This window comes from Ixodes scapularis, unplaced genomic scaffold (genome assembly GCF_016920785.2).
Source record: "Ixodes scapularis isolate PalLabHiFi unplaced genomic scaffold, ASM1692078v2 PGA_scaffold2__306_contigs__length_199485367, whole genome shotgun sequence".
In the NCBI taxonomy this organism is placed as follows: Eukaryota; Metazoa; Arthropoda; class Arachnida; order Ixodida; family Ixodidae; genus Ixodes; species Ixodes scapularis.
The window spans coordinates 84,798,798-84,811,830 of record NW_024609857.1 but is presented as its reverse complement, the minus strand read 5'-3'; the positions used below and the strand labels follow the sequence as shown (position 1 = coordinate 84,811,830).

The 13,033-nt window shown below is 45.5% G+C and overlaps 1 protein-coding gene across 3 annotated transcripts in view; it reads left to right on the top strand.

Moving 5' to 3' along the window:
* Positions 1-718: 718 nt before the first annotated feature.
* Positions 719-13,033, top strand: part of LOC8033846 (F-box DNA helicase 1) — a 62,194-nt gene continuing 49,879 nt past the window's right edge. The window contains exons 1-7 of one of the 3 annotated variants that reach the window (XM_042291938.1): positions 722-1,090; positions 1,350-1,934; positions 2,696-2,940; positions 6,159-6,289; positions 10,319-10,439; positions 11,346-11,515; positions 12,709-12,828. In XM_042291938.1, the coding sequence (XP_042147872.1) occupies positions 1,430-1,934; positions 2,696-2,940; positions 6,159-6,289; positions 10,319-10,439; positions 11,346-11,515; positions 12,709-12,828 (1,292 nt within the window). In that variant the 5' untranslated portion in view covers positions 722-1,090; positions 1,350-1,429. Of the gene's footprint in view, positions 1,935-2,695; positions 2,941-6,158; positions 6,290-10,318; positions 10,440-11,345; positions 11,516-12,708; positions 12,829-13,033 lie in introns of all 3 variants that reach the window. The other 2 variants (XR_006077986.1, XM_029966944.4) reach the window with 2 other exon arrangements.

Below are 13,033 nucleotides of genomic sequence, written 5' to 3'. Positions count from 1 at the left end.
CGCAATAACTTCGAAAGTTCGAAAAAGATCGAATTTTGTAGCGTAATAAGTTCGATGGTTCGAAAAGCGTCGAACTTCTTAACAAGGTCGAAAATTCGACTTCCGTCGAATTTTACGATGTAGACAATTCGAAAAATCGAAATCTTTCGAACCTTTCGGACCGCTTGATTCGATAATCGAAACTTCGATTCGAAAAAATGTTCGCGGCACCCCTAGTATGGTGCCTGGAACGCGTCTCCGACTGGTGTGCTTACCGCGGCCAAAAAAGTGGTCCCTCGATTTCCGCCTGATGACGTCATAGAAGTGTCATGTTGTCGCCGGTCGCGACCCTGGCGGCGTTCCAACTGTTATGGCGAAAATGGCAGACGCCTGTTCTGCTGCAGATCGCTCTCCACTGTGACAGTTCACGGAAGCTAGAGCAGCGGGAAGTTGGGACGCCTGGGATGCCGTGACGACAGCGACCCTCGCGTTCGCTCATCCTTTTCGCCAGCATTTCTACGGCCAACCGCCAGGATCGCGACAGGCAACAGCATGACACTCCTGCTTCTGTGATGTCATTTGTTGCCACTTGGGGACCACTTTTGATGTATGGGCGGGATAGGACGCTAAACACACCAGTCGGAGACGCGATCCAGGCACCATACCCCTAGCGCTAACCCACTTCAACGCACAACCAACGCAGCGACTGGCAGGAGCTCCCCGATGCAATGGACCCGTTTGCCGCTAGGGGCGTCCTGGTCGGGGCTTGAATTAGATGCGCACGGTTCCTATGGCAGCGAAGAAGCGGTCCTTTAGATAAGATAACTTTTGTGTCCTTCCAAAGTTAGACATATCTGAATATTAATTTAAGAAGCGGCACCTATTTAAAGTATATAAGTAGAAAAAATTGGTCTTTCATTTTTTTATGAAGGAATATAAGGCGGCGATCGTTATGACTTTTGAGCAAACAACATTGTGTTAACGTTTTCTTTTTTTCATTTTCAATTCGGTTTCTTTTCCTGTGGTGTTGTGGCTGCTTTGGCGGTTTGGACAAATTAAGGAGTTTTGATATTGGATGCAGTTTGGACACTTTACAACACAGTACCAGAAGGTAACTCGCTCGAAATATCGCCAAGATCATTTTGCGACTTGAGCCTTATGGCTGTAGTCGCTGGCGTGATAAGCTATAAGCTTGACAACTACCTTCAGGTTCAGCGCATGTAATCAATACAATTAACGTGCGATCGTGTACAATGAGGACTAATAACATTGACATACGGTTATCTGCCGGCGTTAGTGAGGCTTCGCGCTTTTTAACAATGCCAACCGATCGTTCGTTTAGTGGATGATTGATGTTAAATCGCTTGCAGTGCACCGTTTTCCCGATCTTCACGGTTCCGTTTTGCTCTTGGTTTTGGCGTATAACAAAACCATAGACGCTTCGAGTGGAATGTTGAACAAGCGGAAGGCTCGTTTAGACTACGCCGACTGCCAGAGGCTGGCCGGATCTCGCGAGGGCATCGCGTCGTTAGCCACGCCGTCCGTCGTCAAGAGATCGTCGAGGGATCCTCACCGGGGTCTCTACCCAGCTCAGAGGCCTAGGATGAGCCGCAGCGCAGCGAACTCATCGAAGAGCGGCACCTCCGACACCCCAGCCCCCGGCCAGGACATGTCTTTGAGGTACCCCAGCTTTCAGTCGGCGCATGCACTGTTGTTGGCCAGCTGCGCCGGCAGCAGCGACAGGAGGAGCTCTGCCACGAACCGCCCAGAGAACGGCAGGACACCCGAAGGCTCTCCGGGGAAGCGCAAGAGGGCCAAGACGATGCCCCAGAACAACAAGATCACGCGTTACTTCGAAACGTCTCCTAAGAAGCTTGGCGCCCAGTTTGACGAGGAGCATCGCTGTCCTCAAGCTGCTGGGCCTTCGTCGCTTTCTTTCGTCGGTTCTATCAAAGGTGAGGCAGTCTTACAACTGCATTCCGCGTAACCACGGAATCTTTTAAGAACCCTAGTTATTATCTGTAACTCCTCAGTGTGTGGTTTCTCGATGCACATTCGCATCTCTTCGCTCTGAGCTTATCTGGAGTCTCCACCTGGTTTCTTCGCGGGTGAACAGGGACTGGCGATGGAGCTCTGCACAGGCCGGGTAATACGCATTGATCTTGGGCCGGATCCGGACTCGCGCCCGAGGTGTGCTTTATCTCCCACTGTCGAGGCACCTCTAGCTGGGCCAGATCTGGCAGGCATCCCATTGGGCCGGGCCAGGGTTGTGTAAGACTAGAGGTCTGTGCAGTGCTCTAACTGGTGCTACATAGTATGATGTGTTCTGAAGTCAGGCGGTGATCAAGTGCCACTTAGGTTTTTAATGCCTCAGCACGCTGCTCCTTGTACAGAGCTAATTTCAGTTCCGCAAATGGAAAAAAGCTTGTTTCACAAACTCTTCTAGATAGAGCAAAGGCTTGCCAAAGGCCATGCACCCTTGCTCGCAAAAAATAAAGCAACCCTAGTAAAAATAGTTTTGGAGTGCTATGCTGGAAGCAAAGCTACATTAATAGTGGGAGTCCCATTGTCATTCCCTGCCAGGTCATTTAATAAAGCCTGCGTATCGAGGAAACCAAATAAAAAGTTTCCCTTTTTGGTTAGAGTTCTTAATCTCAGCAAGGCAAGCGTAACAGGTCTTGGTTTTCATGCAATGCGCTCCCCTGGGATGCCGTAGAAGACTCCAAGTGGCAGTACCCTCTGGAGGGGGACTCTGATGACTCCGACGACTCCGTGGTGATCACTGAAGTGTTTGGACTCCTGTGCCCGGAGGTGGTTCCCGAGACAGAGCTGAGCAATCCTTTTGACCGGCTTCCCACCGAAGTGCTGGAGGCTGTCTTTGCCAACATAAGCCTCCAGGAGCTCTTGTTGACCTGCAACCGTGTCTGCCGCAGATGGCTCCAAGTCATCGGCGATCCAACGGTGAGAGCAACATACTCGCAGTTAGTCTCTGAAAACACATTTGATTGTACCTGCACAGGTTCTTTTTGCAATGTTTTGCATGCTGTTCAATGGAAGTTACGGGACCCCACATGTCTTCTTTTATGAAAAAATAATATGGCAGTGTTAAAAGGGAGTCCGGCATCAATTTGAACGTTTTCAACTAAACTTAATTCCTAAAGGAGCACAGAAGACTGCGCCTAGAATATCATGTAAATCTCCCAAAATCTCTCTATACAATTCTAAATTGTAGAAATATGGTATGGCCGAAACCAAACCTAACCTGGAACTTCCCTGGTCCGCCATCTTGTTGCGACATTAGATGTTGTTTAAAGATCGGCATACGGGCAGCTGGATCCCGTTTCTTCTGGTGTTGGAAGCAGTTGGAAGGCCGTCACGATTGTCCGTGGAAAATAATGGGCCATGATTCATCAAGCTTGTCTGAGCCCAGCAATAACTAGCAAATGTTCCAAGATTTTCAGCGCAAGATTTCAGAGAAGTCAACATTTGCATTCTATCTGCCGGCTTTGCCTCCGAGGGGACTGCCCGTGGTGGCTGCACTCGCAATCCGCTGACATGTGGACCTAGATGGTGCTTCAGAAGCGAAATGTTATGGAAGGTTGTTTTTTTTTTTGCTAGCACGGTGCAAACATTTTTTAGCACAACGCGAACGCTACCTTACAGCATTGGCGTTGGACTATTTGAACCCACTTCCATTGCAGAAACTTATCAGTCGTAGACCGATAAGATGTCACTCTACTGCATTTCTTCGTGGTGTTATTACATCCCACAGCACAGCTGATTCACCCCACCCTCCATTGCATACCGCAAATAGCCTTAACCAGATGCAATCCACAAAACCACGGACACTCAACGCACAACGACGTGGAGGATGGAGTGTCGTCTGCTCTTCGGTACGTTTGATGTCACGAGCGCCCCTGCTTGTTGTGGCCAGAGAGTGGCAGCCACTGATTCGGAAATTTACGCGTCAGCTTCAAAATTAGTTTTTTCGAAAGAAAATTAATATTTTGATTAGATGTCTCGTACCCATACTCACGGGTGGATATTCGCTAAAAATTTAATAAAAGACAAGGACCATCAATATTTGACATAAAAAAACGATAAAGTAATTGGGAAAAAAAAAAAATGTTGAATGTTTTACTTTTTGCAAGCTGGACATGTAAGGATTTCTATACTCGAACAATTTTTGATTTTATGAAATTAAATTGTTAGATTATTCTTGAAGTGGAATGCTCATAGGCTACCTAGTATATACACCAACTTTCACAATTTTTAGAGTGCTAGGAATTGCAATTATCAATTTACAAATTTTTATTATTTTCGTTTGGCGACTAGGCAACAGTGCTTAAGTTAAAAACGCCATGGTGCCCATAAGCCACGTGATCATGACTGCACTCTCATTTTAGGGGCCCTCGTGATCGCCCAAGCTCGCCTTGCAGTGGTACGATCAAAACCGCTCATGCAACTCGGCAACCTTAGTGCTTTTCTTGCCCCCAGCCCTTTGACCTTCCATCCAGTATGTGCCCGCAAGATTTTTCTCGGACGACGGCGAGTTTGTCCGTGACTTGCCGTCGCTGGAACTTGTCACCAGCGGGTCGCAGTTGAAATGAACAGCTTCCAACACCTCTTGATAGCAATCACTCTCATCGCTGTTGCAATCAGTATCGAAGACTTTGACGACGCGAGCAATGCTGTAGACATAATCGTCACGAACCGCATGCTCAAAATGCGGAAGGCAAACGAGGAAGCTGAAGCTCCAGATGTTAAGAGAGCCAAGTCTGTGAGTGCGTGCAAGGGGACGCAGCCCGGTTGACTGGTGGCATCACCAACCCTTCAGCCATGGTGGTCTTTACGAATGGGGCGGGTCCGAGGGTCCAGCATATAAATCAATTTATCCACAAAACTATGGCGCCATTTTCAAAACAAATTTAGCAGAATTATAGGAGCATACTGTGAGTCCTAGCAGTATAGTTATCAGATATAATATTTTTGGCATGTCCTGACCCCCCAAAAAATTTGTAAAACATTATTTTGAAGAGTCGTATCTATTTGCAGCTGAGTAGTGTCTGATAGTGCATGCAGACATCTCATAGTGCTTGCCATGTCACCGAACGGTACTTGTGGCAAGCTCCTAGCACAGTGCTAAAATAATTGAATATTAAATGAAAGGGTAGATTTCTCTTCAATTCGTTCTTCAAGCTTACCTAAAAGGCTAACTCACATTGAGTGTTTTGCACTTCCAAGGTAAGCTAATGTGCTGTCAAGAGAAAAAGGGAAGAGCTCAAATCCAAAACCATAACAAAACTAACAACTCATTTCAAAGTTGATTTATTGGACACAATTTTTAATTCCTCACTCTTTGCTGACTAACACAATGATAACTAAGGGTTCCATGTTTCTGCGGTTTCTTTTTTCCCAGAGATTCAATGTTTTTCTGTGTTGGTTTTCGGTCGCTAGGCCTATCCTCTCGACCAAGGGAGCACACTTTCTGTGGGACTGTGGGACTAAAGAAAATTCGTTGGATTTTCTTTTAGTTTCACAGAAACCACCGCGGACAAAGCAGATATTGGCACGACTTTGCAATGTAAACCGTATGGTAAAAAGCAGGAAAATCGCCGTAAGAAGTCGCGTGCCTTATGAGCGAAAGCAGTACCGCCCCCGGGGGTGGGTGACCTGGGCGGTCGCACATGGTGCCATCAATAATAGGCACCACTGCATACCCTATTGAATTTTCTTTTAGCTTTCTAATTTATTTGAGCTCGGCACCCAGCATGACGCTTTATGCTCGATAACCTTTCGTTTTTGGAATGCAGTTCTTGGCTGACAAAACTCTCATGTTGGGCCACTACTCACATGTTTACTAACAATGTGATGTTGGTGATGTTTTACTTAGCAGATATGGGCAGATCAAAAGGGAGGGGAGGTGGGAAGCGTCACGGCCAGAGTTTGCCCAGTGTGCTTGATGGCGTAAGGCCGGCCTTGAGTGGAAGCGATTTGTGGGTGGAGTGATATGAATCCCTTGAGGGGCCATTTGCCGCTATAGGAACCTGTGGCCAAGCAGAACGTGAGGAATCAAACTTTCAGCACTGCCTGGCAAAGCATGCTTCACTAGCAGCCAATGTGATCTCGAGTTGCCATCAGTTTTTTACACGGTGTTCCTGTCTCTTCCAAACCAACAGTTCCTGCAGCACCGGAAACGCTACTACAAGTTCAAAGCGGGCAACTGCAGGTCTGTCGTGTGCGAGGTCCAGTGCATCTGCGAGTCAGAGAAGATGTGCTCCACCAGGAGCTGTCTTCCTGGACTCATTAGGCGAGTAAATTGCCACTAGAGGTGGCAAGGTTTTGTGGTCGTGAGCTTACATTTTTGTAACACTCTTACATGAGCTAGTAGCTTTTGTACAAAGGGGCACTGACCAGTTTCAAAGCACTCAGTTGAACCAAACTATCTGTGATCAATGTTTTTCTGACAACTAGTTCCCGTAAAAGACTGAGAGGATGCCTCTACCTAGGGAAACATCCTTCCTCGGATCCTCAGAAATTTCCACGCATGCCTCTTAAAGAGCCCTAAAGATTCCCCAAAAATGTTTTGCTTATATACGAAGCACTTAAACACGATATATCCAATTAATTGTTTGCCACAGAGTTGTGCATTTGCTAAGAAAAACAGTCTGTAACCAGGGGACTGGCAGAGAGCAACGTGTTGTCAGGTGCTCTGGATGTCACATGGGTCGTTGCACTTGATGCAACCATGCATTCAGTTTTTTTTTTGTAAATCCACACATCTTTGGGGTTTTTGTTGTAAAGATTCAAATTTTTTGTCAGTGAAATTTGTATGGTTCATTACTGATAAAATATTCTGAATTCCGTGTTGTCATTGCAATAAACTGCGAAAGAGAAAGCAGGTGTAACTTGGAGTAGCAGATTTTCCTAATTATAATTCGTGCCCTGTGCAACGGCAAATTTTGACTGAAAATGAAGTATTTGTCCTTAGATAGTTTGCTCTAGTTATTTCATTTACGTTTTTCCCCCATTGAAACCATTAAAGTGCTAAGTAACTTATTCCCCAACAAATATCACTCCATGCTGACTAATAAACAGACAAACGCAAATTTAGCAATTTTTTGTGGCTCTTATTATTTTTATTAGAATAGTTGAAGGCAAATGAAGGTGAGTGTGAACGCTCTTCATTTAGGAAACATTGTGTCCGTGGTTTCTGAAAGACTCCACAATGACTTATATGCAGTGTTGGGAAGCACTTTAAAGGGGCCCTGCAATCATATTTAAGCGTCTACCTTTTTTTGCGGTTTCCACGTCTCTTGGGGTTCGGGCAAGCCAGCGGGCACGGAGAGAGTAACTAAATATCAGTGCATCATATTTTAACCAGGTGACGCAGAAACCTCCATTGACGGGTGCAACTTGCGGTGCCGAAAGCGCGTAATATGTGACGTCTTTGGTCCTGAGCTTACTACTAGTCAGAGCCGCTAAAAGCTTCTTTTTAGTCAAAATACAAAATATAAGTGGCACGAACCGTTTCAATTATTTATAAAAGTAGTTATTGTTCACTATTTTAGATTGGAAAAGAAACAAATGCAGTTTATAAAGTACGGAAACAAGAAATGACCCGTCGACATACCCGCCACCAAGCGGTGGAAGAGTCGGCGCATACCAGAAAGGAGTAGTGGGATCAGGCGCCGACACGGAAAGGTCCCGGATGTACGTGGCGGCGCTGCGGTCGTATCGACTGTAGGATCCAACCGGCTCTGAGCATTCTGAAGGCCTTCGGCGAGCAGCTTTGGTCTTGCGGTTAGCCGTTTCGCGGTACGGCAGTGCGAAGTGGCTGCCATTCTGAACTGATCTTTACCCTGTGTTTGCTGTCGTTTGTGACCAATGAAGTGTCATGTCAAATTAGTGTTTAATCGGGCAGCAAATGCAATGAGAGCCGCTCTGGCTGTCCGCTACCTACAGCCTATCCAGAACATGCTTTAGCGGCGCCCTCTCGCGCCGTCGACACTGAGTGCGGCTGCCGTGAGCGCTCACTGAGCTCACTACCCCTCCTCTAGTTCACGGCCACTCAAGCAACCAAGGGCGTCTTGAAGGAGGTTATTTCTTGCTTGTTTTTGTAATTTTAATTCGCCTATAACTTTTAAAATAAAGCGAAATTTGAGAAAAGAAAAGTTTAATTAAGTTATTACGTTCAGTGCACTCAGGTTTGGTGCAAACTAAAAACCAGTAAAAAAGTCTTTGCAGGGCCCCTTTAAGTACATCATACTTAAAGTACTACTTCAGTTAGGATTAGAAAACTTGTACTTGAAGTACATTCTCTGAGTATGTACTTGCACTTTACTTAAAGTACTTTCTGATACTTTCCGAGAAACGTACAACCCCCGACTTCAAAGTATGTTCCCAAATTTGGTCTGCTAATATTGTATAACAAAATGATGCTTTGTCAACTCTGAAGCAATACTAGGGGGATATTCAACTCTCACCAGACACGCGAGCAGACAAAGCATTGCTCTGTTTGGAGGGATGTGTCATACGTATCGTTCAAACGGCGTATGTCATAAATGGCTTATCATCACATGAAAACTTGCTGTCGTCTTTCGAGACGTCATCTGGTAGTTTTTCTGAGTGATGTAATGGCGGGTGTAAGACGTACACAAATAAGTGCCTTTATAAGTTAATTGTGTTAAGTAGTTTTTCAGCGAGAGTAAAAGAATTACTCTGTGGCCACTTTATCCACTATTCACCGCCATTTCCAAAAATAATTGATGCACCCCCGATTGCCCCTACAGCAATTCATACCAGTAAAAAAAAAACATTGTATGAGGGAATTAAAGGGCATCATGAAAGGTTGTGTTAAACAGTACTTGTACTTTATTTTTAAAGTGCATTGTATTTATGGCACTTAGTGTACTTACTTTAAATTGCATTGTACATGGCACCTAGTGTACTTACTACTTTACTTGAAGTACATGAACTCTCACTTATTTTGTACTTTACATGAAGTACATAACCTCTCACTTAATTTGTACTTTACTTCAAGTACTTTTTATATGTACTTTTCCCAGCACTGCTTAATTGCCTATAGTAATGATCTTACAACCACGTTTCAACTGATTTTAGCTTTGAGACATCAGAAGTCAGAAATTTCTTGCTAAACAAGTTTTTTACATCTTGTGCATGGCAAAAGCGCATTCTCTGCTGTTTGGATTAAAAACATATTTTATCCACTTTGTGGTGCTGGAGCTCCTAATTCTCGTCTTCGAGGATGGTCTAGACCAGTGCGATACATTGGGAGTGTCTGACCAGCGGGTGTGGTGACAAAGACACTGGAGAGGAGGAAAGTGGAGGAGAGGGTGGACAGAGCCGAAGGGGCAAGGGAGGGGGGAGGGAGAAAGGAAGGAGGGAGGAAAGAGGAGACGACCACCATTTTGATGAAACACGCTTTCCGTACAGAGTACTGTTGAAACTACGCATTGTCTGCTACTGGCTGTCTTTTTTTTTCCTGAATATAAGTTTGCGGTCAGACATCGAGAAAACTTCATTTGTTAGCTTTTTAACCCACCAAGGAATAACAGTATATAGTTATCTTGCCAGAGCCAGCAATATAAAAGGAAATAACTGAAATTTAGATGCCGATTCCATGCATTCTACCGGGCAAATGAATATAAATGGTGACCCTCCCCACTCGGCTGGGAGTAGCTGGGAGTTCACGCGCATGCGCTCACCCTTCTCACTCTGCGCTGCGGGCTGATTGGGGGCCGGGGAAATCATGATGGTACTCTGTTTGAGTGTTTGAGAACCCATGTTCTAGATGCTCGATATTTGTTTTTGGCTTTTCCTATCTGCTGGATAAGCATCCCTTCCTAGACATTTTGCCCAAACCAGGCACTTCTTACAGCTGGCAGAAGTGTTTTGGCAAACCCCGAAGCAACACTGCTTGCGATGTTGAGAAGGCCGCGTCGTCCCCCCCCCCCCCCCTTGTATATATCATCTCATAATCATAATCACTAGACGTGGCACCGCGGGCCTCCATGGTACGGGCTGTCGCCTTTCCGCGGTGCCACGGCTCTTCTGAGCCAGTAAAGATTACGATATTTAAAGTGCTCTTTACCTTTAGGTGCTTTTGTGTTTGGTTATCGCGGCCTTTCGAGGCAGCTCTTTCAAGTGATAAAGTGCTTAGCTTTGACTAAATATTCTATGTGTTGCGTGCTGCGTTCTTCACTTTGCGCGTAGAAGTTGAGCCTGTCCCGGATTCCTCGGTTTTTGTATTCGGTGTGCATTTGTCGTTCCATTTCACATTCATTAGTTAATGCTACAGATAATGTTTGCTTTCCAGGTACATGTTGAAGTTTAGAAAAGAAGCAAAGGGCCTTGAAGCTGTCCTGAGGAATCATGAAAAATATGAGATAGCCACGGAAGTGCTGCAAGGAGGCTTTCGGGACTGCTTTTCTGGCAAGGTGAGGTTGACAGGTTCGAAAGAAATGGTGCCCTTCTTTAGTGTTATGTATCTCAGGGTGTCTAGCGACCGGGAAAACCGGGGATTGTCAGGGAATTTTTAATTACCGGGAAAAATCGGGGAATCGTCAGGGCTATTGTCAAAAAGCCAGCCCAGTCAGGGAAAATGAGCCGGAAACGCCATCGAGTGCCCTGAACATAGACTTGGGGACTTGGTGGCACAAGAATAGGCAATAAATTCTGCTTAGAGCAAAGTGCGGGCTCTGTTCACCCGATGTAGAGTGCTACCCGATGCAAAGAGAACAGCCGACAAATCCAGTCCAAGCCTTCATTGGATTGTATTGAGAGCGTGACACTAGGCTAGATCCAGTTAGAGGTACTAGATTTAGTAACAAATGGGAAAGCCGCAGACCCCAATCCAAATCAAGCCTTAAGCCGAAAGTATCTGAACGTATGTATCTGGCGGCCGTGTGGCCATGTTGCCATTCGGTTATTGACATGTGCGGTTGAGCGTCGTGTTTTCATCGTGTTTCCGGAAGTGGCCTCTGCACTGACGATATCGGTGGCAAGGAAGTGCTCATTTAATCCGAACTGGACGAATCCGAATATTTTGGAATATGCGAGTTGCATTAAGCCTGTGCAAAATGATCCTCGCAGTGCTCAATGCTTAATGCCTTGTCTTGTAATGGTCTTATATATTTAACCGCCTCTACAGTGGTCAGGGAGTTTCACCTGAAATTGCCAGGGAAAACCTGAAAAAATAATAATTTGCTAGACACCCTTCATCTATGTTTGTGATCTTGTCCGTAGGACCCTCATCTTCTTTGTGTAGTTGGCAGTTCACCAGAAAAGCCTAGATAATAGTACTTGACGATTTGTGATTGGATATTTTACCATGCCCTTTGCAGTTTGTACACCCGTGGTGCATTGTGGCAGCACTCGTGGTGGTTTCGGAGAGCGTCCAGGACATCTTTCAGCTATTTCACCCGTCGCTCGACAATCTGGCCCTCAGCGAGGCGTTGTACTGCATTGCCACCTTCCTTCTGCACTTCCAGAAGAACTACAACATCAATCATGGGTGAGCAGTTCCCAGTTGCCTGTTTGCTTTGCTTCGTTTCATTATTGGGCTTTTGGGGGTAATTAAGTAGAAACCCACTTTTTTTTACAGAAAATGTCCTCATATATTTATAAAAAGTAGAAGGGTAGCCATCTACTGTGGTCAACCTAGGATGAGGAAGAGCTATCATTCCGTTACAAAAACTGCTGGCCTTCCTCATGCTCTGCTAAAAGAACATGTTTTCAAAACTTTCTGGAAAAATCTGTTCACATTCAACTGAATTTTAGTTTGCACATTTTTAGTTTCATTTGAGCACCGAAATTGTTATTGCAGCAGAAATTGCAACCAAAATTGTTTAATTTTATATGAATACTAACATTTTCTAGTATACCACATTAAAGTTAAAATAACATAACTTCCGGTTTTTCCTACAATGAGAATTAGCTATTCCTGTACTGCAGGACCCAGCACAGCAGCGTCATTTTTCCTACCATCAAACTTCGTAGGGGTGCCCTCCCCCGAGAGATAGCCCATCCCGTTTTTCTGGCCAAATATCCATAGGCTAAAAACTCTGAAACACCGCCCTCCCCCGATTCCCATCGGTCGTTATGCTGTCTCCGACCCACATCACATCAACCACGCACACATCAGATCAACCACGCACGCGACATTGGTTACCGTGACATGCGAGTTCGTGGTGGGTTCCTACGTGTGCACCACGAAACGCGAATTTGCTGCGTCCACGATCTGCTACACCGGTTTCCGTGACATACGAGTTCATAGCTAGTTCCTGCGTATTTATTGCTCTGTGAAACGTGATTCTGATGCGTCCACGATCTGCGGTATCATTTTCCATGACACGGGAGCTTGCGGGGAGTTTATTGCACTGTGGTAAGCGAATATGCTCCGTTCACGATTTGCGGTACCAGTTCCTATGACACGGAAGTTCACGAGTTCCCGTGTGTTTATCGCACCGTGCAATGCTTATCCGTATGTCTGCGATCTGTGGTATCGATTCCTGTATATATGTATGTTCACTAATAAACACTTTCTAATGGGCTACAAAGGAGTACAGCGTAGTTACTTCCAGCTGTAGCCGTAGCTGATATGTGGCTATTGCGAACTCCGAGGTTAAAAATATTTACTCGCTAATCTTGGGAAAAGCCGAATCATTAAGGAAAGGAAACGTTAGAGTCACTCGAACTTTTGTTCAGGTACCACTACAGGACCTACTACGCACTTCACCTGTACGAGAACATGTGGTCGGGCACTCTCAAGGACTTGACTGCCGTCCAACAGTCACATAAGGGACAGCAGAACATTCTCAAGTTTGGGTGAGTGGAGCCAGTCTAATACAATGGCAGTTGGCTTAACTGCAATCAGCTGGAGCTAAATAGCGTCGCTGTCATTCAGCCGCTGACGACAGTTGAGCTAAACTGAGCTTACCTATATCGGTTCAGCTCGTTTAATCCTGCTTAAGTTCAACGTGGTGGCATCTGCAGCATTGTCACGGATAACCAGCATTGGTGAAGCACTTAC